At 41.6% G+C, this 27135-nt stretch overlaps 1 protein-coding gene across 2 annotated transcripts; it reads left to right on the forward strand.

Moving 5' to 3' along the window:
- The first annotated feature begins 1111 nt into the window (after positions 1–1111).
- Bmp3 (bone morphogenetic protein 3) lies at positions 1112–25759 on the forward strand. 2 transcript variants are annotated; one of them, XM_027387659.2, is made up of 3 exons: positions 1112–1421; positions 18171–19075; positions 25568–25759. In XM_027387659.2, exons 1-3 carry the CDS (start codon positions 1112–1114, stop codon positions 25757–25759), a joined length of 1407 nt encoding a protein of 468 aa, XP_027243460.1. The 2 variants fall into 2 exon arrangements, with proteins under 2 accessions (XP_027243460.1, XP_035308240.1); XM_035452349.1 differs by having other exon boundaries at positions 18171–19139; positions 25568–25641.
- Positions 25760–27135: the final 1376 nt, after the last annotated feature.

Genomic DNA, 27135 nt, shown 5'->3' on the forward strand with positions numbered 1-27135 from the left:
GGTAGTTAGCTTAGGATTTATTTTTTTCGCCTTGGAGTGCAATTTTATTTCGTTTTTCTTCTCAGAAGAAGATGAGGATGTATGTGAAAAAGAAGAGCTGTGATGAGTTAAGGTCTGGGATGATGGGCTGGTGTCTGGGTCCACAGTCCTCCCAAGAGACCCAGAAAAGGAGCCAAACGTGGTGTTCACGTACTGGCGATTTCTTTTTTTAAATCAAAAGAATACACACAAAACTACAGTAGCAAACATCTCCACAATGAACAGTAGAAAAGGAAGAAACTCTAATTTGTTTCTGCCGTTTTGCTAGCAGGAATGTAGCCACCATGCTCAAACAGATTTTTTTTTTAAAGTCCCTCCTACTCTTCCCCCAGCTTCCCCTTGCCAGAGCCACCTGCCCCTCCCTGTGCTCCCTTCCCCTTTCTCTCCAGCCTTCTGGTTCTGGTTCGCTTGTTACTTCCCTCCCGGCATCTCTTCTGGAGAAAGTCGTGTCCCAGCTGCCTTAGGAGGGCGAGCTAGAGGCTAGAAGGGAGAAATTGGCCAGAGGCGGACTGGACAGATCGGATCAGGACAAGAAGGAACAGAAGGAGTCTTTTTCTGTGGCTCTGTCTCTGTGTCTGTTTCTCAGTGTCTACTTCTCTCTGTCTCTGTCTCTACACACACACACACACACACACACACACACACACACACACACACACACACACACACACACACACTCGCACACCACGTCCTGTGAGAACTCAGCTGGCTGCGACAGCACACACCCCGCCCCGGCGTGCGTCCAGGCCGGTGGAGCGCAGATCCAGATCCCCAGCGCGGCCGCTTGGCCGGGTGTTCCCGAGCCTCAGGTGGCGCGGGAGGGAGAGCCCGCGAGTGACAACCCGGCTGCTCACACCGAGACCTTCAGCCCTCCGGTCCTCGAGGGGAACGGAGCGGGCGCGTCTGCCACTCAGAGTCCACCTGCCGGCCCTCCAGGGCCCCGCTCCAGCTGTGCCCCGCTCCGGGCGCCTGCTCCGCAGCTGGAGCGCCACCCGGGCTCTGCCTCCGTCCCTGTGCCTCTCGAGTGCCCCAGGCGACCCGAAGAATCGTGGCGCGACAGCGGGATCTCGCAATGGCCAGGGCACGCGGGTTGCTGTGTCTGTGGCTAGGTTGCTTCTGCTTGAACCTGGCACAGGGACAGGGACCGAGCCTTCATCTCCCTGAGCTTCGGAGGGCTGTGACCGGAGATCGCACGACAGGTGGTGACCCGAGCCCAGACCTCCGGCCGCACGACAAGGTTTCTGAGCATATGCTGTGGCTCTACGACAGGTACAGCGGCAGCAGCAGAGTCCAGGACTCCCAGACACCCGGCTCGCAGCCCCTGGGTCCCCAGCCCCTGCGCGGTGGCAACACAGTTCGAAGCTTCCGAGCCACAGCCGCAGGTGAGTGTGGGGGGAGGAGGGAGCCCTTCCCGCCCCGGAGTGCAGAGGGCAGCCCCTCCCGCCCGTGCCACCCTGCTGTCTCCTGGCCCCCAGCGGCGCTGTCCTGGGACCTTTCTGGGACGCTGCCTTCCAGTCCCCACTGCGCTTTCCGAATTCTCCAGCTGCGTTCTGGATGAGCCCAGTTGGAGCCGGACTGAGACTGGGAAAGTGCTAGAAGGGCTGGGATGGTGGTTGGTGGGTCTTAGATAGAAGTGCAGCGTGGGAAGAAGCCAGGGGACAACACCGAAGCAGACTAGAACTCTCCTGGGCACCCCTACGGATATCTCATGCTAGCGATTAAAAAACTGCTCAACGGAAATTCCCTCTGACAGGCTTTGGCTGCGTTTCTACTGAAACGGATGCCATTTTATGCCAACCTAGGGCCCTGGAGAGAAAAGCGCACTCAACAGGCACTTCCCCCAGACACAGCACTCTTAACTCCGCGACCTTTGTGTTGCCATATCTGACACTTTCTTCTTGATACTCCCCTAGTGGCAAACACACAAACAAAACCAGGTGTGTGAGTGTTTAGATTATTTCTAACCCATCTGGGCAAATAAGTCTTGCCTGGTCCCCAAGCTGGGAAGACCTGGAGGCCGGCCGCCCAGTGGAGAATAAACCTTTTAGTACCAGGGATGAAAATTTCATCTTCCCCCACTTTTTTTTTTTCAACACAGATCATTAATACTGAAATTCATGGCTTAACGCCACCCCCACCCCAAGCCCGCCAGCACTAGTGCTGAAGTGAACGATTTACTCCAACAGCTTGAGGGCAAATTTCCTGGACACTCACTGTTTATCTGCTCTGAGGACACACTAGGGGTTGTGTACACTGCCTTCACGATTAAGGAATAGGTGATTGCAAAGTCTGCCTTTCAGGCTGGTGTTGAACAGGCAAGAATGTTCAAGGAAAGAGGCTGTGTCTCAACTGCACTGTCAATTCTGTCCAAATTACTGGATGGATTTCCCCTCAACTTCACTAGTTAGGACTCCTAGCAGAAAGGGGGAGGGTATCCATCAAGGAAAGCCCTTGCTTGTCACTGTGAATTTCACTCTGCGACTCAGAGACATGATGACATCTACAGTAAATGTGAGTTATGCTTTTAATGCAGAGAAGTAAGTCTTCAGCTAGTCGCTGAGCTAAGTCAGATTTCACTTTCTTCACAGACCCATGGGCAGAACCTGTAAAGAGCTGTCCCCTACTGAGCACGCAGAAACCTATGCCTGGTGCATAGCATACTAGTCACTTAAAGAGGCTACCCTGACAGCTGACCACAGCAGTGACCCCCTCTGTTTATATTAATGCATCATGGAGGCCAGAGCTCAGCAAAAGCCCAGTGTGGGGCTATAAAGGTCTGGAAAGAGGCTGGTGGGTGGACAAAGCAGGTGACAATAAGGAAGGCACCCAGATCTCTCCGGCTGTGATATTTTTATTTTGAGTCTACCCCCAGAGAATAGTTGAGACATCAACAAGTTTTACTTTTAGTGTGTGTCACAATGTTTGAAAGTAAAACTTGATTTTGTCTCATTCACACACATTGTATAGCTACTGATTTTAGACTGAGTAAATCATGGGTAAGAACTTACTCACATCTCTGGCTTTCACTCATTCCACCCATTATAATTCCAGTGTCCATTATCAGCCTCACCATAGTCTTATACCATCAAATGATAAACTCTGTTAAAGAGGCCAGACACTCCCTTGAAGTGATGGATTGAAGCTTGGAACTTGTATACAAGGCTGTGTGCCCTGATAAGAAAGTAATCCCTTTACCATCCTACAAACTGTTGTAATGACCTAATCGTCAAATGTAGACACTGTGTGTGAGTGTGTGTGTGTGTATGTGTGTGTGTGTGTGTGTGTGTGTGTGTGTGTGTGTGTGTGTGTGTGTAAGTTTAAGTGTCATGTTACCTCTCCTTGGAGACTCCTGGAGAGGTGGTTCATACTGGACTCCTTCCAGGATGTTTGGTTACTCCCACAGTGAAAAGATTTTGTTATAAGTCTTCTCTGGCTATATTGAGGTGGGACTTCCGAAAGGAAGATGCTTAAGTTTTCATATGTTGCTCTCCCTTCATCAATATCAGGATCCCAACACACCATTCACTTGGTGACCTGTGCTGATGTAGGCCAAAGACACTGTCTGTGTTAATAAATTATATTTGTTTTTGCAGCGCAACATGCTTAAGTTCCACAACATATGTGCCTCCCTCTCCCTAAGATGTTACAGACCTTATGGAAGGTCGGGTGTCTGTGCTCTGGATCTACCAGGCTCTGAAAGTGCTTGTTCAGGCTGAGTTATAGCCTTAAAGATACATTTGCTCCTTGGAACATACCTGATTAAAATTATTTATTGTTCTAAACCTGGAACAACTGAAATGTAGCCGCTGTGTTCTCTCTTTGGTTACTTCCTACTTAAACTATTACTTGATGGTGGGTGACATGAATCCTAAACAAACTTTGCTAACCTCCTTTCTCGTCTCTCAACTCCAGGCAGTTGGTGTGCCAAAACCATGAGCTTGGTGTCTTGTAAGCTTTTCTTTTGCCATGTAAAAGATAGCTTTTTATCGTTTCCTATGTACAATGCGATTCACAAAATTTTGACTCACACAGAAGTCCAATCCGTTAAGAAACACATCATCTGGAGGGAAGACAGAGGCTGTGAGATTAGCTTTTATTTTAATCTTGGTTTAAGTTTGTTCTCGGCTACTATGGAATAACACAATTCTTTGCCTAATTTTCTCCTGTCCTGATCCATCACAGGACATAATTTTTGTCCTTTATTTCCATAGTCACTTGCTCTTACTTGTCTCAGTAGTAACTTCTCTAGGAAAAGCAATGGAAGCTTAGTTTTCTTATAAACAAACAAACAAACAAACAAACCCATCACTACTTATGGCAATCAACTATAAAAAAGATCACATTCCAGTGGATGTGTGCCGCCCTAAGAAAATTATACTTGCCTTTGTGAATAAAAGAAGGAGATGTTGAAGTATCTCAGACTCACAAGTTTATGCAGAGTAGGACAGGGAGATTCTTACCTAATATGAACCAAAACCTTTCAATATAAAGGACTGCAATTGTGGCATTTTTCTGAAGTAAAATGTTAGCCTATAAGGCTGTAGGACGTGGATATATGATCCGGGTTTAAATAATCATTACTTGACTAGAAGCCAGTGCCCTGAAGGATAGATGGATCAGTGGGAAAGGGCCATTGTTTTTGCTGTGTTCCACAGCAAGAGAATATAATGATGTTATTAAGATATAGTAATCAAGATTCCAGGCACCCAGAAACAAGGCTTGAAACTATAGAGTCCTTGGATCATATGATGTTTTTATTTCAGGGACAATAGCACATCTGGAGAAGAAGGCGCTGGGATGCACAGCTGCTTTGAATTATACGAGACTTTGAATACATGATAGCCTCTAATGAAGTTTTACTGTAATAGGCAAGACAGCTTTACAATTCCTGACATTTAAAAATCCATAATACCATGAATTCTTGATTATTCATGCTATGTGGAAAGAAAAAAGAGAATGAATTACATTTTAAAAAATTTTAAATGTAGCTTTTTGGTGTAGTTCCACACACTCAAAGACCCTAAGAGACCAGGAAGGTCAATGGGAGAAACTCCTAAGCAGATAGTTCACCCAAGAAGACGATTTACTCAATTTTAGGCACTAAAAATGCATGCGTAATAAGGAATTGAGAAGACTACTTACATTACCTAAGCCATGGAAACTCATAAGTGCTTGTTTGTTTGGTTCAATATTTTAATTAGGTAGAAATATGGAGGCCAAATATACTTTTAGATCTTTTTCATTATAAACTTTTGTATTAGGAAGACAAATTGAAGAAAACAGGTCCTTTAATGGAAACAGAAATTGGCTTTGTAATATATTTGGTGGACAAATTTTCAGCATAATTTCAAGCCTCATTCTTCTAGTAGCCTGATCTTATTTTATGAAGGAAAATTTCATAGAAAGAGGTCACTGGAAGGTATTGCATAAAATGAGGTGCTGAGGTCAAACAAGATTTAAAGAATGACCAGTGTGGAACGGCCCTTTAGTAGTGGTGTCCCCTCCTAAGAGCAAATTTTTCTCTTTTGTCCACAAGAGAACCTTCTGAGAATTGTGGCCCTGGGACATCTAGTTGGAAAAACACTGGTTCCAAAGCATTCATAAAAGATCTGGAAAATTCAGTGACTGTCTCACTGGAAACGAGCTGGGTTTTCACTTCTCAGTAGTATACTCTTGGGATATATGATTATACTGTCATTTTTGGGACTTAGGTCCATTTGGCACTGTCGTGTCTTCTTGTTCCCAGGATGTAAACTTCTCTGTATATCACCATCAAGTCTCTCTGTCTTTTGATTTTATTTTCTCCACTTCTGTAGGAGTTGTACTTCATTGTTTTGTTCTCTGTGGTTGATATTTATTGTTTTACAGTAGGCATAATAGCAGGAAAAGAAAAGTTATGTTATTTGTGGGAAAATTCAGTAGTGGAAGTACACATCACTGGGTGAGCATTCATACCTTGATGAGAGAAACATTTACTCAATGTTTCCATCAGGCCTGTGTTTATCTCCAGTGTTTGCTGTGTTTAACAGATATACTGAAGCCATACCTACCAGAAATCCCTGGGAAGTTGTTTAGCAGTCTGACATTCATTGTCTATGATTTAATCAGGTTTCTGAGCTGTATTGTGGGGAAGAACTTTTATACCCAAATTTTAATGATTTTTCCCATTTGTTCATTTTGCAAATCCCGATAAGTCTCTTCATCATTTTATTATGGTAGTAGTAGAAGAAAGTTTGAATTCTTACTGTTAAGAAGGATTTGAGAGAGGCAGAGAGACAGAAAGAGAGAGAGGGAAGGAGGGGAGGGAGAGGAGACACAATGCCATGTGTATCTAGGTGGCCTTAGAAGCCAGATGAGAGTGTCAAATCCCTTAGAGCTGGGTTCTGAGAAGATAGATAGCCAACTGCCCTCCAAAGCTGACTGGCCAGTGCGTGCTCTCTCTCTCTCTCTCTCTCTCTCTCTCTCTCTCTCTCTCCCTCCCTCCCTCCCTCTATTCCTCTCTCTTCTCTCTCTCTCTCTCTCTCTCCTTCTGTCTCTCTCTCTCTCTCTCTCTCTGTGTGTGTGTGTGTGTGTGTGTGTGTGTGTGTGTGTGTGTGTGTCTGTCTGTCTCTCATAAACCCATCAGGTCACAAACACTCTTAGGAAAAAAGGACATGAAAATTTCATAAGCTTCCTTTGAAGTCTCCACGATGAAAAAACATAACACCAAATATAACACCAAATGAGACAAGAGATAGGATAATACCCATATTTCATTGAGTGTTTGTCATGTTGGGATCCTGAACACTCTGGGGCCACCCTCGAGCAGTGGCCCCTCAGGGCTCAGAAGGGCCCACATGCCAGGTGGAAGAATAGCTTGGAGCTCCATTCCCACAGCTTGCTTCAGAATGTCCTGTGTGGGCAAAAGAATCCTCACAAGCACCTTGATGACCTCCAGGACCCACAACATAGACTAACAAACTTCGAGAAATCTGTTAAGAAACTTTGCAACCCTGCTTCACTCAGCCTCCAAGGACAGGGCAGAACTAGGTCACCTGTTGAAAGTGTGGTTGGAATAGCATGAATTATAATGTAAGATGAGTTTTCTATGTTGACATCAGGCATCATCCTGCAATACCCTGTGATGCGCAAACATGTGCATATGCTCAACATTTGAGATGCATTTACGGTTTACATGAAACCAGAGGGGAAAATGTTTCTGAAAAATGTTAAGAAGAATCCATGTTTCTAAGTTTGTATTGTGTCTTTACATTGACTTTTTCAATTGAGTTTCACTTTTTGTTCTGGTTTAACCAGTTTCATAGATGATCAATGAAGACTAGCAGTATTAGATGAACTAGTAGTTAAGGCCTAGATTGGAATTTAAATTTTTAAATCTAACTCATAGGCTCAGCCAACAGAAAAGTAAAACTTCTAGTTCTCTCTCTCTCTCTCTCTCTCTCTCTCTCTCTCTCTCTCTCTCTCTCTCTCTCTCTCTCTCTCTCTCTCTCTCTCTCTGAGAATCATTTAGTTTACTGGGTAGTGGTGGTACACGCTTTTAACCCAACATGCAGGAGGCAGAAGTAGATGGATCTCTGAGTTCGCAGTCAGCCTGGTCTACAAAGCCAGTTGTAAGTCAGCCAGGACTACACAGAGAAACATTGTGTCAAAAAAAAAAAAAAAAAAAGAAAGAAAGGAAATCATAATCATTTAGCTCAACTAACTTTCTTAGTTAAATAAAAAGAAATCACTGGGGCTAGTGCTACAGGGAGGTAACTGTGCCCAAGCACTGTAAGTGATAGCATGCCCACTCTAGCCAAGACACTGTGGCTACTGTAGTAGTTTTGATGGCTACTGTTTACAGGAGAAGACACACCTGAAAATGTGATAGGTTGCAGGAGGATTCAACCAAACATACCATGGTTCTTCCACTCATGCCCCCACAGGATGCTATCTTAGATAAATGAAAAAGAAATCTCTGCCTTTAAAAACAACCATTTTTGCCCCTGTAGAGCCTTCAAAAGAAGCGATGTATCAAAATTGTATGCCTTTTTCTCACACTTGCCAAGAGTTTTCAGTATAATGGGTTTGTTCAATTGAAAGAGAAGAGCCCTAGGGTTTCCCTGGTTAGCCTTTGGAAGGCAGAATTTCTCTCACTTTGCCCTGACAATTTGGAGGACCTGACACAATTGGTCATATGGTTTGAACTCAGCAAACATTTCAGTTGAATTGAAGATGATGTTTATGTTAGGAGATGAGAAAAGAGAGTAGCAAAGCTATCAACCTATCTTTAAACACTATCTTCAAAACTAAATTGGCTTTAAAATAATTTCCAGTACAGTATGTTATAATTAACATACAAAGCAAGAATATTCTACTTCACAAAAATAACTGCTTTAATAATTCCTCTTTTCAAATTCACAAGAAGGGAACTGCAGAGGGCCCTCATATTCTAGAATGGTTTCATTTGGAGAATTTGAAGTTACTTGACACACTTTCCACCTCGGTGTTTAGTAGGAAACACTCTTGAACTTGTTAAATATAACGGTTGCTTATTCAACAAATTGAACAAATGATCTTCAGTATATAGGTGTTCCAGATTGTAAAAGTAAGCACTGGGCATCCAAAAAGTCACAGCACCTGTCTGCCCCCTGAGAATTCACAGTCTAGGGATGCCCTTGGGTGGAGGCTCTGTGCACATAAACCATGAGCGAACATTTTTCTACTCTAGAAAAACATACATTATCTCATCTTTGGCTGGTGTTTTGCTCTGGACATACTGGATAGCTGCTTGGGGAACCTACAAAACTTGATCATTTGACCGAGAATTCCAAACAACACAAAACGCTGTGCCATTTCAGAGTCTCTATCTGAAAGTAGAAAGCAGCCTGGAGAAGTGCCACCAGCTAGTGACTTCTGTGTACTTCCCCCACCTCCATCGCCACCCCCAGGCATTGGGCCTTTCTAGCAACTCGACTTCCTCTGGAGAAAGAGACAGGGAGTGGGTGGGGAAAACTGTGCTTAATTACATATTTTCAGTATGATTGAAATATTCTCCCTGCTATCGAGGGATTTAACTAATCATCAGGATTTCATTTAGTCTATTTGCTTTAAAATCAGACTTTGCATAGAAAGATTTCCATTGTGTCTGCTAATTCCCCTTGAAAATGTTCTGTGTGGGTCAGCATGAAGGTGAACTGCCTTTGCCTTGCCTGTGTTACCATCTCAGCTACTCACAGTGGGTGGATGAACAGATGAAGGCCAAAATGGTCCTGAGACCCCCTAAGTTGAAACCTAATTACAAGCCCCCAATCTTGATTCTACTCCCTAAGCCCAATTTTTGGTTTTGTTTTTCAAATAAAATCAGAAACACATCTTCCATTTTTATTTAATGATCAAACCCCTTAGAAAGATCAATACAGGTAACAAACAGGTAACCCAAGTTCTCCTCCAAACAGTTGCTAACTAGCCAGCTAATTTCTGTGTCCTTTTATTTTGTAATAAGTGAACAAATTGATGTATTCACTTCACGAAACAAATTAAAAAGTGCTTACTGAATTTGGCAGGAGGGTCAGAAAAATACAGTGCAAGTTAAGGCCCTGTCGTCAAGAAGATTACGGTGTTAGGAAGGAACCATCCTGAAAAGAAGTGGTCACAGAGGCAGGCACCTAGCCAGGGGAGTGGGTGGTCAGGACAAGTTTACCTCCCAGCCAGGGCTGTTGCTTTCAAGGAAAATGAAAATCTCAGCTCCAAGAAAATAGCTCAGTGGGAGAGCTTGCCTAGCTTGCTCAAGACCCTTCAGTCGCTAGCATAGAAACCCACCTTCCAAACTGCCCTCCAGTTCTCAGATATGGAGACCTGGCAAAGAAGGCAGAACACAATGTTGTAATTGGCAACACTGGCCCAAGTGCAGCAGACACTAACTGAACTTAATGCTGAGATGCCACCAAACCGTATGAAAATAGCACCACCTACTGGTAGCTGTTTTTTTCTCATAAAAAAATAAATGAAGAAGCCACCACTTGCCACTTTGAGAAAAGCTAGAAACAACCCTGCTGTGTTTTGCAAGATTGCTCGGAAATTTCTGGTTCCTGCTTACCTTCTGCGAGCCCCATACATGTTTCTCAGTTAAGTCGTTGTCGTGACTTGTATTACCCTGAATCCAGCCCCCATTCAGTGATGACTTTTAGATTCCAATCTTGCTTACAGCACTGAAAGGCACACCATGATGGTTCTGAAGCCTCTCACATAAGCAAATACAATTCTTGGTGTTGAGAAATGGCTCAGAGACTAAAAGTGTATCCTGCTCTTGGATGGAATAGGCATTTGCTTTCTATCAGGGGCCTCACAGCCACCTGAAGTTTTATGTCCAGGGAGATTTGCTGCCTCTTAAAAGAATGTGGTCATGACTCCTCACCAAAGAAGCTTGTCTCTACAGCAAGTGGAGACCATTACTGGACCATAACTAGACACAATGTGGAGACCAATGCTGCTCGTGATCATAGTCAAAGATTGTCAATCAATTTGAGAGTTGGTGGTATTTTAGTTAGGGTTACTTCAAGAAGGCCACAGGTCCCAATAGTACCACTCCCTTTGGGGACCATTTTCTTTCAAACCACCACATTCCACTCCCTGGAATCCAAAGGCTTTTAGCCATATCATAATGCAAAAAAATGCATTTAGTGCAACTTCAAAAGTCCCCACAGTCTATCACAGTCTCAACAATATTGAAGTCCAATGTTCAAAGTCTCTTCTGATGTTCATGCAATCTCTTAACTGTAATCCCCTATAAAATCAAAATCAAAAAGCAGATCGCATAATCCAACATATAATGGCACAGGATATTCATTACCATTTCAAAGCACAGGGAAGGGAGCATAGTGAGAAAATACTGGACCAAAGCAAGACTGAAATCCAGCTGGGCAAACTCCAAACTCTGCATCTCCATAGCTGGTGTCAAAACACTCTTCAGGTCTCCAATTCCTTTCAGCTTTGTTGACTGCAACATGCTTCTTTCTCTTGTGCTGTTTCCACTCCATGATAGCAGGTATCCCTGTCAGTTATCCCATGACTCTGGCATCTCTAACATCTTGGAGTGTCCAAGGAAATCCAGGCTTCACTTCACAGCTTCACACAATGGCCATTCCTAGGCCTCCATTCAGGTGCATACCAGACACACGCCTGGTCTCAGTGGCTTTCCTTAGTCACAGAGGAAAATTCCATAGCCCCTTCCTTCTATCCTTAACTCCAGAACCATGTGGCCTAAGCTTCCAAGTTCTGCTGCTTGCTGGGGCTGGAACATGGCCCACTTGTTCAATTATATCTTCACCAATTTTCTGTTTTTGATGGTTAGACCAGGCTGCCCTCATACTCTGCCAGCCTCTACTTACCAAGTGCTGGTATTAAAGGTGTGTGCCACTATACCTGGCTAAACTTTTCTTTAATTCCTTGTCACAAGTTGGAAACTTAGCTGGGTGGGATCACTCTCTGAGGTCACCACTCGCTTTATTCCATTTCTTAATATGTTTATCTCCTTGAGCAGAGGATTTAGCTCTATTCCACTTTGTAGTGCCCCTTTTCTAATCTGTATATTTTGTATTTTTATTTGCTCCGCTTTCTCATTTTCATTATAAATCAGAATCAGAGCTAACACTAATAATCACAGGCAGACTCTATACTAGGCTGTTTTGAGATTTTCTTTGCCAACAGAATTAATTCAAAACTCTTCACTTTAGCCTCAGGCAGACTATTCAGACAAGGGCAAAAAGTAGTCACATTCTTCACCAAAATATCACATGACCAGTCTCTAAGTCTCATGCTAACACTCTTCTTCTCTCATTCTCAACACCATTGTCTTCCATACTCCTACTAGCATGACCCACTAAGCAGTGCTGAACACATTCCACTACCTTCCTAACCCAAAATACCAAAGTCCAAATTCTTCCAAACAAAACCATAGTTAGGCCTATCACAGAAGTACCCGAGTCCCTGGTATCAACTTCTGTCTTAGTTGGGGTTTCTATTGCTGTGAAAAGACACCATAACCACAGCAACTTTTAGAAAGGAAAACATTTAATTGGGGTGGCTTGCTTATAGTTTCATAGGTTTAGTCCATTATCTTGATGGGGATCATGGTGGCATACAGGCAACATGGTGCTGGAGAAGGAGTTACTATATGCTGATATACAGACAGTAGGAAGTAGACTAAATGTCACATTGAGGGAAGCTTGAGCGAAAGAGACCTCAAAGCCCTCCCCAACAGTGGTAACACACTTCCTCCAACAAGGCCACACCTCCTAATATTGTGGTTCCCTCAGGGAGCCTTTTTCTTTCAAATCACCACAGTTACTATTGCTATGATGAAACACCATGAGAAAAGCAACTTGGGAAGGAAAGGGTTTATTCACCTTACACTTTCACAGCCCTGTTAATCATCAAGGAAGTCAGGACAGAAACTCAAATGGCAGGAACCTGGAGGCAGAAGCTGACACAGAGGGTATGGACAGATGCTGCTTATTGGCTTGCTCACCCTGCTTTATTTTGGAACTCAGGACCACTGGCCCACAGATGGCTCCACTCACAGTGATGCCAACCCTGCATCAATCACTAATTAAGGAAATTTCCTACAGGGTTACATGCATCCTGATCTTATGGAGATATTTTCTTAATTAGGGTTCCCTCCTTTCAGGTAGCACTAGCTTGTTTACAGTGGACATAAACTATGAAAAGAGTTAGAAAGAGGGACACTAAAAGGATTGGAAGAATGAAGGGAAATGGGAAAGTGATATGGCATAATTATTTTAATATATGTATTTTAATGGAGAGATGCCTCTGTGGTTAAGAACACTGGATTCTCTTCCAGAGAACCTGTGTTGGATTCCCATCACCCACATGGCTGCTCATGACTGTCTGTAACTTCAGTTTCAGGGTACCTGATGCCCTCTTTTGGACTCATGGGCACAAGTTATGCTCATGGTACATAGGCATACATGAAGGCAAAGTATTCATACACACAAAATATAATTAAATGAATGTTAACCTTTAAAAATTAAAGGAAAGGGGGGCTGGAGAGATGGCTCAGAGGTTAAGAGCACTGACTGCTCTTCCAGAGATCCTGAGTTCAATTCCCAGCAACCACATGGTGGCTCACAACCAACTATAATGAGATCTGCTGCCTTCTTCTGGTGTGCAAGCATGCATGCAGATAACTGTATACATAATAAATAATAATAATAATAAAGCCTCTGTCCCCTGATTTTAAAAAAAAATTAAAGGAAAGAAAAATGATTCTTGTATAAGTATCAATCCATTTGTTCTTTCTCCAGGTCAAATATTGGACCCAAAGTTATGAAGTGGTTCCAAAACCCTGTCATCCTGGTTACTTACTTAGTTACTCTTTTCTGAATCAGTAATTAAGATGAGAGTACTAGAATTAAGCACCCTGCTGTATGTGTATTTGATAGGCACAGCATGCAGTTAGGTTTGCTACTATGCTCAAATCCATATGTGTCTGCTTTCTTCAAAATATAAACAGTGGGTATTAAAGCACTTTTCTCTTACTGGCTGATGTTTAAACTTAGATACTTAAGTGTGCAAGCAAAGTTGTGCAAAGACTTGTGGATAAAGAGAAACAAAAGCAAAATTCCTATTTCCTTTCATTATATGAAAACAATTATTTGAAGGTTAGACAGGGTGGTTTATGCCTATAATCCTAACATTTCAGAGGCTGATGCAGGATGATTGCTGTTAGTCCAGTGCAAAACTGGGTTAAAGTGAGTTCCAGGCTAGCCTGGGATATAATATGAGAGCCTATTGCAAAAAAAGAAAGAAATTATTTGGAAAGTTAAATTACTTTAAGATCTCAAAGTAGAAAAAGTCTGAAAGTAAATGCTGACAATTGTCATGTACTTCTCATAGGGAGGCATTTATCCCACTCTAAAAATTTACTCTTACAGTGTCAAATATATACAATGAATTTTAGTCATTTTACCCTAAATTACTTGTCTCATCCTCCTCCCTCCTACTGAACCTCTTCTTCTTTCCAGTAAGTGCCCCCTTCCCCTTCCCGTCTTATTTTGTCTGTTCACAACCCACTGAACTTAGAGATTCTTTCATGACCATGGTGGGAAGTTTCTTATCAGTAGTTATACCACTCTTTTAATTATTGCTCTATACTCATTTGTTCAACTCTATGAAAAGCTTTAGTATATGCATGTAATATGTTGCATTCTTATTTGTATGAGGCCTTTGAAAGTCAGGGAGTATTGTATATTTCCAGCATGTCTCAGTTAGACACTATCATCTCAGACAATGAGCTTCTAGTTAGCTGATAGTGGGTCTGTGTGCTGTGTGTTTTACTGGAGTTCTTTCAATAAATCCTCACAATAGTTCTATAGTTGATACTACCAAGTGTGCTTTATAGATGGGGGGACCAGCAATTTGGGAGCTTAGCTATTGTCTACAGTACACATGAGTCTTGGTCATAGGGCTTTAACTTCAAGAAAAGATACAGGGCTAAAATTAGAGAAATAGGAGGAGAAGGCAATGTGAGAGAATTCTGAGTTAATTGACACTGAAGGTTGGAGCTGGGTTAGAGGCTAAATGATAGACGGTTGCAAGGCAAGAAGAAATATGCTTGAAAGAATGAAATATTCAGAGATAAGATGAAGAAGGAAGAAGCAAGATGAGTTTACCAAGTGAGAGAGTGGCACCCCATCCTTTGGAGTTCAATTACCCACCAGTGTGCTTGTGGGCAGCCTTTGATTGCCATGGACTTGAAATGAGGTGCCTTCCTTCTCTTCCTTGCATTTTAAAATGCCCCTCAGCTATGTGGATGTTGGGTAAAGTATATGTTGTGGCGACTGGGCTGAATTAAGGGCAGAGCCCCTGAACAGCCCTGATGCCATGGCTTTGTTATAAAGGTCTGTAAGATATTATCCCAGTGTCATGGATTATACAAATGTGCACAAATGGCAGTTTCCTCCTTTTGCTTCACACAACGTTAAAAATGAGTAAAATATGTTTCCCATTGCACTTCCCCCATGCTTGGGGACTTGATGAACTCACTGTAAGTTTCCACATCTTTATAAAAATGTTTTGTTTTTACTGAAACATGTTTTTGATCAAGAACATAATTTCACGATTGTGCATGTGTTTCTGAAATAAGTATGTATACTGAACAAGTGCATGGAGGCGGGCTCTCTGGGACAAACCCCAGGGTCTGGACCCTTCAGGTCCAACCTCAGTCTCACTGGAACTCAGTAGTGGATCCCGAAGAGAACTTGTTTTTTTTTTTTTTCCTTTCCTAACCAGCTTCCTGTTCTTTCTGTTGCTAATTTCTCAATTAGAAGAGCTAGTAATATGACTTAACAATTTCAATCATTTTTCTTGAATTATGTAAGTTTAGATTTTGAATTTTTGGAATCCTGAACTTCAGACAAGCTGAACAACAATACCATGATTTTGCATTTTTAAAGGTGTGGCTCATTTATTCAGACACAGTATCCAAATACCAAGATCTTACTTGCAAAGTAGGTAGAAGGAGCCATAATTCCTATAATAATGTAAATTCAGGCTCAGATCACAACGGTAATTTGCATTTACATTTAAGAAACACTAGAACTTTTATAAACGTCACATATATCTTATTCATTCTGATGATGCAGGACATAGACATTGTAGCCAAAGACTAGTTTGGTGGTTTCCAACAAATTAGATGTGGCTCCTCACACAAAGATTGTGATGCAAAAGTAGGAATGGGAAGGTGGGCAAAGAATTAATCAATGTGGCAATAACAGAAAGGCAGCTGAGATAAGTGAAATGTCTCAGCTCATCTTGAGGGTACTGATGTGAGCTTCAAGTTTACACAGAAGAACTGGGGCAGGATGCCAAGGATAGGTCTCAGGAAGCAGTCCCAGACAAATCATGGTCTGACTGCTTTTTTTTCCCTCAGGTCTGATTCTTCAAGCAACTCCTTATCACTTGAAGGGACAATGTGGTCCCCAAGATGATGTTTCCTATCGGGGTATAGCAGCAGCTTCAGCTCCTATGTTGATGTAATCATTCCCTTTTAGCAATAGCCCCATCATAAGGTCAACTTTGCCTATAAAGCTTCCCTGTGCCTGGAATTCAAAGTGGCTGCAGATCTGGGATACTGACTGATACTGAAAGCCCCCCTCAGAGAAGGGGTTCAGAATGAGGCACTGCAAAAGCTGACTGTGAAATACCTTAGTTGCTCTTGTCTCTGTGCCTTTATACTAGAAGGGAGACATAGCTAGGTACTTTGGGAGCTTAGTCATTCTGCATCACCAGATTTCAGGCAGACATTCCTTCAGCCAGTGACAAGTCTGGTCCAGCTGAGCAAGAATCTGATCCAGAGTGAAGGAGAGAGACGAAAAATGAATGAAAAGATGCCAGGCTGTCATGCTGCTGTCAGTGGCCTTGTGACCCAATGGGGAGGCCATGTTCTTTGTTCAAAGCAGTTTTGGAGTGTCTGTTATAAGAGTCTTTCTATTTTATGAATGAGAGTACTAGCTCGTCCAGAGTTACAAAGTTAATAAGTGACTGAGTCTGTAATTAAATCCAGGTCAAATTCTCAACCCTCTGCTTGCACCAGAAGGATGGATAAATGTTTCACAGGAGCAGCTGTGGTGAGGTGCAGAGACACAGGTCTTGGAATTCTCCAGAGCTCACACATCACCTGTACTAAGTGTGCTACACACACACTGTGTGCTAGTGTGCTATAATTCCCACACGTTTATGGTGCTTCAACAAAGAGCAAACTAGTGAAGCTGACCGTTCATGGCTGTAGCCTTCCTTTAAAATTCACTCTGCACAATTTTTATTCTGTGTTGTTTTCCTCTTTTAAAAAGTTATTTCTTTTGAGACTATAATATAATGAGATAATTTGTCCCTTCCCTTTCCTCCCCCCAAGCACTCCCACATACCCGTCCTTGCTGTTTTTCATGAAAGTGAAATTCACATGACATAAAATGAGCCATTTTAAAGTGAACAGATAATATAGTGGCAGTCATATCATCAGAATGCCTCACTATTGCAAACTCTGACTTGTTTGGAATTATTTCCATTAACTAGGAGTAAAGCCTCAGAACTGTTGTGGAGTTTCTTCTCATTCCAAGCTGCTCTAACCCCCAGGGAACCCCTCTGCTCCCATCTCTGGATTTAACTAGTTTAGATAGCCTAATGCAAGTGAGATTAAACAGTAAGTGAGCTTTCATATGTGGTTTCTTTGTCTTGAATAACGTTTCAAGGTTCATTCATGTTTTAACCCAATAATAGTATTCTGTCTTATAAACACTACAAGTTGTTTATCTGTTCATTGGCTGATGATCATCTGGGCCATTACGACCTTTGGCTACTGTGAATACACTTACTTTCGTGCCTGTCTTCAGTTTCTGAGAAATTGCTTTATCATATGTTAATTTCCTGGTTCAACTTTTTGAGTAAATGCCAAATTTTTTTTCCACAGCAGCTGAACCAATGTATATCTACCCTAGTAAAGTGAAGGAGCTCCAGTTTCTTCCAGCAAACTTTCTGGTATTTGAGGCCTTTTGTTGTCGTCTTTGATAGCCACACTACTATAGTATGTGTCACAACATTGAGGTTTTGAATTGTATTTCCCCAGTAACTGACGATTTTCAACATGTTTTCAGGTCTTATCAGCCACTTGCAAATCTTCTTTGGAGATAGATCTTCTCAAGTCCTTTGCTCGTATCGGCATCTCTGCTGTTGAATTAAAGCTGCCACTTATGTGTTGTGTTCTGGCTACTAAAGTTTTAGACACATGGATTGCTGATATTTTATCAAATTCTGTAGATCATCTTTTCATTTTCTTGATACTTACCTTTGATGCACAGACATTTAACTCTGATAAAGTCCATTTCATTTAGAACTTTTATTTACTGATATGTTTTTTCCTTTCACTGAATGCACGTGGTGGCATATGCATGAAGCTGTTACCAACTCTAAAACCATGAGGATTTATCCCCATAATTTCTTCTTCTAAGGATTTTAAGGCTTTAGCTGATATATTTAGAGTACTGATTTATTTTGACTTGAATATTGAATAGTGTATAAAGTAATAGTAGCTCCCATTTACTTAAGTTTCTCTTTTTTATGTTTTTCTTCCCTAGGAACTCTTCAAAGACAGGGGTTGCACACTTTTAATCTGACTTCTTTAACTAAGTCCGAGAACATTTTGTCAGCCACACTGTATTTCTGTATTGGAGAATTAGTGAACATCAGCTTGAGCTGTCCAGTATCTCAAGGATGCTCCCATCACACACAGAGACAACACATCCAGATAGACCTCTCTGCATGGATCCTCAAATCCAATCAAAGTCAGCCCGTGGGTCACCTGTCAGTAGATGTGGTCAAACCTTATCGAGACAGTGTGCCCTGGCTGTCAAAAGACATCACCCAGCTCTTAAGGAAGGCCAGGCAAAATGAGGAGTTCCTCATAGGATTTAACATTACTTCCAGAGCACAGGAACTGCCCAAGAGGGTGCTGCTTTTCCCAGAGCCTTATATCTTGGTATATGCCAATGATGCTGCCATTTCTGAGCCAGAAAGTGTGGTATCTAGCTTACAGAGACACAGAGATATCCCCGAAGGAACTGTACCCAAACTGGATAGTCACATCAGAGCTGCCCTTTCTGTTGAAAGGAGGAAGAAGCGTTCTACTGGAATCTTGTTGCCTCTGCAGAACAATGAGCTACCTGGGGCAGAGTATCAATACAAGGAGGATGGAGTGTGGGAGCAGAGAAAGCCTTACAAGACCCTTCAGACTCAGCCCCCTGAAAAGAGCAAGAACAAAAAGAAGCAAAGGAAAGGGCCTCATCAGAAGGGCCAGACACTGCAGTTTGATGAACAGACTCTGAAGAAGGCAAGACGAAAGCAATGGATCGAACCTCGAAATTGTGCCAGGAGGTACCTCAAAGTGGACTTTGCTGATATTGGCTGGAGTGAATGGATTATCTCCCCCAAGTCATTTGATGCTTATTATTGCTCCGGAGCCTGCCAGTTCCCCATGCCAAAGGTAGCCACTGTTCTTTACCTTGTGCTTGCTTTGTTTTTGCATGGGGTAGAAGAGCACACTGAGTGCATGTTTCCATTTAAGAAACTCTATTCAGAACCTTATTTATAACTTTCTAAAGTATAGCATAATGGGCAATGTGGTTATGCTTGGGTTTTCTTTGATGCTTTTTAAAAGTAATATGAGGTATGAAGGTTATGAAAACCACATGTATAAAATATGCATTTTTTGTTTCTAAACATGGTACATATCCAGCCATGTGGTCACTTGTGAATATACACCTGTCCACAGTAAGCAAGCCCCAGATGGCAGAAGCTGATCTATGCATGGTATTAAAGGGATTACGAATATTGTGGAAGCAAAGTGAAGGAACAATGGGTCTGGTGCCCTGATGTGGATAAAGTTTCTCATGAGGTGAATTGTCCCCATGCTGGTCAAGATCAGGGTTTGGTTAGGTAGGCTGGCCTGAAACCCAACACATATTGATTTCATTTGCTTGACTGCTAAACGAGAGAGAGAGAGAGAGAGAGAGAGAGAGAGAGAGAGAGAGAGAGGAGAGAGAGAGAGAGAGAGAGAGAGAGAGAGAGAGAGAGAGAGAGAGAGAAGCAAAGCAAAACAGGATACAATGACAGTGACTTCTCCCAAGGTCCATCTTACCCTGTCAGAAATTGCCTTTACCCCTTTGTATATTTCCAGAACTTTGGGGGATGCATTTTAGCATATAAGTGTGTTGTTCAAACTCCAATGTCTGTCTCTCCAAGCAAGTCCAAATGGCAGTTCTCTTTGCTTTGCGCTGGAGTATAAATACTACAGTCTATAGTAAAAATTAGCCACACCCTCAGCATCAGGTTTAGCTTATGGCTTCACTTCCAGTCTCAGCTTACACAGTTTAAATCTCTATCACACACTTAAAGGTGACTAAATGGACAGAATTCAGAAGAGGAATCAATGTGGGTTTTTAATAAAATCTGAAACAGTTTTTTTTTTTTTTTGGATTTTTGTTTGTTTGGGAGGATATTTTTTTTGTTTTGGTTTGGTGTTTTGTTTTGTTTGCTCCTGCCTAAAAATATAGAAAATCTTCAGCCCTTAGCCTGGCAATTTCAGCTTATGGGTCTTTATTTTGCTATTCTATGTTCTATAGTCACTGATTGGCCTACACATCAAAAGGGCTGAAGACACAAGGTCAGATCAGCCTCAGAGCCAGCAACCTATCTGAAATCTTGCTTTTGTTGCTAGTTATTTCAGAAAGATAAGCTTTGCACATTTCCCACGAAGCTATCATTCCAGAGGATTTTTGTAACTTTCTATTTTAAGAATACAACCTGGATTAAGGGTTATGAATTTGGGGCTGTATCAAGAGTCCTGTCTTATCTTGTGATTCATTAAGGACCTTTGCTGCTCAGGTGAAATGTGTCCAACTGGAGTGACATTTAACAACCTGTGTGTAGTAAAGATGGTAAATAGAAAAAGTAGAGAGGTGTCCTATTTTACAGTGTGGCTTGCCTTGTGACATTGAGAAATGGGGATGCAATTCAAAACTGGCTTTAAGATCTGAGTGACTGATTTTAGGTAGGTCTTAGGGTTTACCCAAATAACCCCCCTCACTCCCATTAGCTATAGTTTCTTCTGGGTACCTTGGAGAAATTTTTCTTCTGTTCCTTCATCACTCCAACATTCGGTCTCCAGAAAAACATACAAATGTAAATGCTCAATCCATTTGCTTTCCATCCTGAACTCTAGAGGACTCAGTTTCCACCTCTCCATAGATCCTCCCCACTTGTGCCTCTTAACTTCCTTTTTCCTGTCTCTATTTATAAATCCACTGTCTCTTTAGAAGAATGTTAAATGAAACTGAAAAGAATCCTACTTTGAAAGTTGCCATGGGACAAGTTAGTAACCACAGAGATAAATTTCAGGAAAAGCATCTACACAACTAAACCACCCTTTTGGTCATGGCAGGAATGTTAAAGCCTTGGCGTGCCTTTAAACTGCTTGGAATCTTGTGAATACATGGTATCTGATCCAGTGCACATGCAGAGGAGGCAACAGGGGATGCTGCACATCTAACAAGCCCTCAGCTGACACTGCTGCTGCTGATTCACAAAACTCTTTTTGTGACAGTAGACTTGACACTTTCCTTAGGCTTGAATTTTGGCTCCACCACTAAGCAACAATGGCCTTTTGGATAAATCGATCAAACTTTCTACATGCTATCCCATTTCTTTGAAATAGGTAAAGTAGAAAATAATAAAATTAACAGGACCTGCACAACAAACGCAATGACCAATTGAAATAGCAGAGCAACCTACATGGAGTAGTGGGTACTCGGTCACTATTTGCTGAACACCTGAACAGTGGCCATTGAGGAGACTGAATGGAACAGAAGGGATGTCTAAGGAAATGCTGTGTAAGGAGAGCAAACATGCAAAGGAAAGCCACGAGGCAAGAAAGGTTTTGTTAATGTTTTGAGTCCTTTTCTAAGCATCACAAAACTGAAAACAAGATCCTCCCTCTGGGTTCAGCAGCCATGAGCTCTTACAGTGAGGTTCTTTTCGGGGGAGAATGGAATAAGAGAGGATCTGTGGCAGTAACTGGACTCATCATAATATTTGTTGAAACTTGGAATGGCATCAGAGCTCCAGGGACACATAACAGACATTCATGTGGAGGTCTTTTCTCTGAAGTTGCTATTCCCTTTCGCCAAGTCCAGTGGAAGTTTAGCATTGCCCTGTGTGGAACTGCTTAACTTTTAACGTGTGCTATGGGTTCCCTTTAAGCCCTAGTGGCTCTGTATCTTTCAGTCAGCATGGTAACAAAGGAGGATGGGAAATACGTGTAAAAGGAAGGGGTAGTTATATGCACTGCTGTTAGCACAGTGTCTGGTGTGGCATCCAGAATGAGATATTTAAATAAAAATACAGTCTGACCAGCAGAGGAAAATGAAGGTCTCTCATCAAATCAGTACAGCACATGTGGGCTGACTGAAGTGCCAAAGAACTTTCAGACTTTAGATATATATTTTGCCTCAGAGGAAAGCTCTCCCAGGCCAGACTCCTCTGTTGGGCCTCCTGGTTTTGGCCTCCTGGGTGAAAGCCTGGCCTATATGGCCGAGCGCTTCGTCTGCAAAAGTTGACAACCTGCTCTATAATTCGGAACAGCTGTGTTCTGCCTTTCCTGAATTCCAGGCTTTGCCCTTTCACTGATTCCAATTAGATACTTTCTGGGCCATCACACCCATGTGGGCTGGACTGGAAGAGCATGGAGCAAAACCTCATGGCCCAGGTCAGGAATGAAGGTTCTCAGCTGATGACATACTCTCCCCTTCCAATGTGTCTGTAATCAAATTTAACCAGAGGACCTCGTCTCCAGCTTGGCAGGTGCGAGCCTGACCACTGAAGGTTTCATTCACAGATACAACAGTTCCGGGTTCTTTTTTTTTTTTAATTCTGATTTCTGGCTCTTACAGCCAGTCTGTTCTCCCAGAGCGAGACTCTTGGAATGATGCCATATGATGAAAAATACCCAGATAGCCAGAGCCAAGTTCTATGCCTCTGCCTCCCTCACCACCTCAGCTGCGATGGAAAACAGAAATCTCCAATGAAAATGACTGAGCCATGGTTCCTGACAGAGATCCAAGAAACCAACAAGGATTAGAGGAATGAAGTTATTTCTGCAAGGAATTGTGCAAAAGCTAGAAATAGCAGAGATATAGAGTTAGGCAACAAATAATTGAAATACTTTGAATGGAGTTCCATATAAAGAGATTCACATTTAATTAATCCAAAATGATAGACTCTTAAAGAACTCTCTAGATCTTCCCGCTCTAATCTCAGTCATGAAAATGAACACTATAAACACGAAATCTCTACAAAACTCAGCCAATTCACACCTGAATTGATGTGGAAGGTGCACAGTATCATTAAAGAGAGTGATGGATAGGAACGAAGCACAGATTCTCACTTGTGATTGGCACCAGCTCTAAGCTCAGAAGAGGGAGTCATGAGAAACACGATCCTAGCTCGAAAACAAAACGTCTTGCTGGCAGCATGCTTCACAGCAGCAAATGACAGCATGGATTATTTGTGCATGATGTGACCATTTCTGGTAATGGTAGCTCCATCAGAGGATTCCACAGCTAGGAAAAAGGGGATACTCCCTAGTCATCTGAGAGGTCCCTGATACAAAACACTACCCCAGAATCAAGGGCTTGGGCCTGGTTCTGGCGAGCCCACTAGAGACTACTCATATACTCTGTTTCTGAACACATCAGTTCTGACTTGGATTAAAAAAAAAAAAAAAGGACAGGAATTTTCCCTAGGAAACACCCACGAATATTTTCCATATCTACACCAAGTCACTTGCACAGAATCTTTTATTTTTGTTGATAGGAGTCATTTCTCATAAATGGGTAAAATGAAGGGTATGCTATTTCTTCTAAGTATTTCAGCCGTTTAGCAACATTGCTCCAGTGTCTAGATATACATTCTAGGGGAATCAGTGCATAGCCATGCTAATTGCTCAAGTATTCTAATTAAGGCCATCCACACTACGAGACATCTAGGCATTAAATACTAACCATAGAGAATGACATCAGAAAACTGCCTCTGAGGCTTTAACAACAAGCTGTTCGATGGGTTGAGTCTTCCACATTGCTTTCAATCAAAAATAGAAAAAGTGGATTGTGGCAAAGGTTGCCTGTGAAAATCAGTAATAGTAATGCAGTTGTTCACTGCTGTGTTACAACATTGATGGCAGTTCCAGTAAATTTCGAAGACTTGTGGGGGTGAGAATACCTTGTTCTGTAATCAATTAGAGCTGATTAACCATTTAATTAACTAATTAAAGCTATTTTAAAAAATATTCTTCAAATCAGTATGAAGCAAGAATAAAACCAGTAGATTTTTTTACAGTATTTTTTCACAAAAATTGAAGTGTAGTATATGGATTCTTCTTGTTGAAATGAAAAGATGGAATGATTCAGATAACATCTCCCTTCCTCTGCCAGCACACATCTTTTCTTTAACTTGTTTTAATCTTGCTTACAGTACATCAGCTTTCTGCGTTACTTCTCCTCTGCCCTGGGAGTGTCTTAGGCCTTCTAACTTTTCCCATTTTTCCGTTCTGGTGTTCTTAACAGGTCAGGAATTAAAGTCCCAATTCATGGATCCCAAAGCCTCTGACTGAAAAGAAATATGAGAGTTTTAGTTTTAATAATATTGTCCATCTTTTGGAAATTGTCCTCCTTTTTGTTGTTGTTGTTTGCTTTGCTTTGGTTTGGTTTTTGCTTTCTGTTGATGTAGTGTCTTGGGTAACCCTGGGGTGACCTTCACCTACAGTTGTGGATGAGGCTGTCATCAAACTGAGCTCCTTATCTTTCTGCTTTCAAGAGTCAGGGCTGCAAGCATTCAGCATCATGCTCGGTTGTTTGTTTGTTGTCTTTGTTTTATTGAGGGGTAGCTGAGGATCAAACCATCACATGGTGGGCAAATATTCTATTGAGCCATAACCTGAGTTCTCAAATTTCTGTTTCTAATTTCACCCACCTAAGAAAAAAAATACCAGGAGAGTTGAAGAGTCACCAACATTGTGGCTTATCCTTTGGTGTTCTTCTACCGTTCTGAGCTTGAGATTGTGACTCTTTTCCACACTTTTGGGTAGAGTGGAGCTGTATGCAACTTTCTAAGTAAATGCCTTCTATTGTCTCAGGGAAGAGATTTAACCAAGGCTTCCTTGATCAAACTCCTGACACCCATATGAAAACCTCAGACCCAGACCTTATTCCCAGAGGACATGGCCCACCTTAGACCACCAAGCTATCCAGTTTAAGCTGCCCATGGAGCAACAGTGACCCCCAGTGGTCAATAGTATGGTCTTGTCAACTCCAATCTCTAGTCTGAACTGAATAATTGTGTAATATGAGTGGAATAGTAACCAAAGACTCATCCTTTTGCTGCCTACAAAATAAATAAGTAGCCTTCTGTCCTACCTAACTTTATTTTAATAAGTGAATAAACTTCGCTTTATAGTTGGTGATGGTTTTCTCTGTTAGTGTGTTTATTAGAGTTCTTTAAAGGCTCATAGAGGGTCAAGGACAATTTTCTGTCATTGTAATAAAAATCATGAAGAATACATTAATTTCATGGTTTGGGGTTAAGTTGTTTCTAATTAAATATTTCCTGCTAACAGAACTGAGTTCAAAGTTTCATTCTACTATTCTCCAGCTGTTTGACTTCAGACATGTCATTTAACTTCCTGAGTCTCTGCAAAAATGTAACCAATTTGTTGTGAAGATTAAAGGCACCACCTACAAAATTCCTGGAGCATAGCAAGCACTTGATAGATGATCCATCCTTGTAGGTAGAGGAGTTTGGGATGAATATTCAATGTGTAGGTTTTTTTTTTTTTTTAGAACTGCACAAACAAATCCATTTTATGTGATGAGGTCTGGGGGCAAAGCAGTTTCAACTAACATGTTGCTCTTATTTCTCGTTCCAGTCTTTGAAGCCATCAAATCATGCGACCATTCAGAGTATAGTGAGAGCAGTGGGGGTCGTCTCTGGAATTCCTGAGCCTTGTTGTGTGCCAGAAAAGATGTCTTCACTCAGCATCTTATTCTTTGATGAAAACAAGAATGTAGTGCTTAAGGTGTACCCTAACATGACAGTGGACTCCTGTGCTTGTAGATAACCCAGCAGAGAATGAATTCGAACACTCAATTCAATCATTAGTTGGGTTTTATGGACTATTTCTTTCTCCCTTTCTTTCATTTTTTAATTTTTACTTTTTGCAGTGCCAATGCATTTTGTCCCAAAAGATCTTTTATAGCATAAAGAGAATGAACAAATAGAGTGAAGATTTCCACCAAGCACTGGACTGTATTTTCTTCTAAATGTGACTAAAAGTAAGATTTTAGTAAAGGTGGACATCTATTTCTTTTTTTTTAATCACATAAGAAAAAAAACTATTACTCAAATTGTTTTTAGGAGTGTTGGAGAACATGTTGACTTATTTTTGTGTTGGGCTTTAAAACAAGATGGGAAATACCAGCAATAACATCATTTGTCTCTACTCTTCTAGAGACTAAAGGGACCTAGATAGGACTCTTGTGGTTTTATTAGATTTATTGCCTTAGATTCTCAAGCAACCCAGCCTACTAAACACCCAGCTGGACTTGACATTCATCTAAAACATTTTCAAGACCTGTTTAGCCTTGATTTTTCTCCACAATTATGGTTTGAGTTGAATTATTGTGTACTGAGTGCTAGTGTGTGTATACGTGTGCTGGGTACCTGTACCTTTGCTAATTTTTTTCTTAATGTGGCTCTATGGCTCTATATTCATGGTATTCCTTTTTTTAAACTGTTATATTCTGATGAGCCCCATCCACTGATAATCCAAAAGAGTATGTCAAGAGCGATGCTTGACCCAGCCATCTGACTGGATGTTCTCATCTTGTTGAGTTCCAGAAAAAGAGAATCAGGAATTCCATTTTTGAAAACCCAGATGTAGCTCTCCTGCACCGCATTTTTAAACATGTATTTTCATCTGCTCTAAGCAAATTTCAGAAATACTTCCTGAAATTATTAGCTCTCTAGTCCTCTTGTTATTATAATCTTCATGTGATGCTGTCCATAAATTGACTAATTAGTATTTCATTTTGATTAGCAGCTGACATGCTAAAACCAGCACACATTGAGCTTTGACATTTTCTTAGCAATGGGAATGGAGGTCTGAACAGCTGCTAGCCATCATGGCAACATGTACTAAGTTGGGGGTACACTATGGTATATATGGAAAAAAACTGACTGCTAAAAATACTTTAGTAGTGGGAGTTAAAGTAAACTGACTGACACTTTAATTAATAAAGCTTTATTTAATGGAATATTTTTAAAAGTGTCTATTTTGCAATGAGTTAGGTACAAGTTTCCTTACAGTGCGCCCATAAGATTTTGAGAACTCTCCTATACAATATCGGGATTGATGGGGAAAGCATTACAATTTAAAATGCTACTTTCTAAGTAAAACCTGCTAGTCCCATCTCTATTCTCTCCCTCTCAATTTCA

This window comes from Cricetulus griseus, assembly GCF_003668045.3.
Source record: "Cricetulus griseus strain 17A/GY chromosome 1 unlocalized genomic scaffold, alternate assembly CriGri-PICRH-1.0 chr1_1, whole genome shotgun sequence".
In the NCBI taxonomy this organism is placed as follows: Eukaryota; Metazoa; Chordata; class Mammalia; order Rodentia; family Cricetidae; genus Cricetulus; species Cricetulus griseus.

Excerpts from the sequence above, each read along its gene's own strand:
- Bmp3 (XM_027387659.2), top strand. The coding sequence starts at position 1,112 with ATGGCCAGGGCACGCGGGTTGCTGTGTCTGTGGCTAGGTTGCTTCTGC. Across the intron at positions 1,422-18,170 it reads CTTCCGAGCCACAGCCGCAG|GAACTCTTCAAAGACAGGGG; the intron begins GTGAGTGTGGGG and ends TTTCTTCCCTAG. Across the intron at positions 19,076-25,567 it reads GCCAGTTCCCCATGCCAAAG|TCTTTGAAGCCATCAAATCA; the intron begins GTAGCCACTGTT and ends TTCTCGTTCCAG.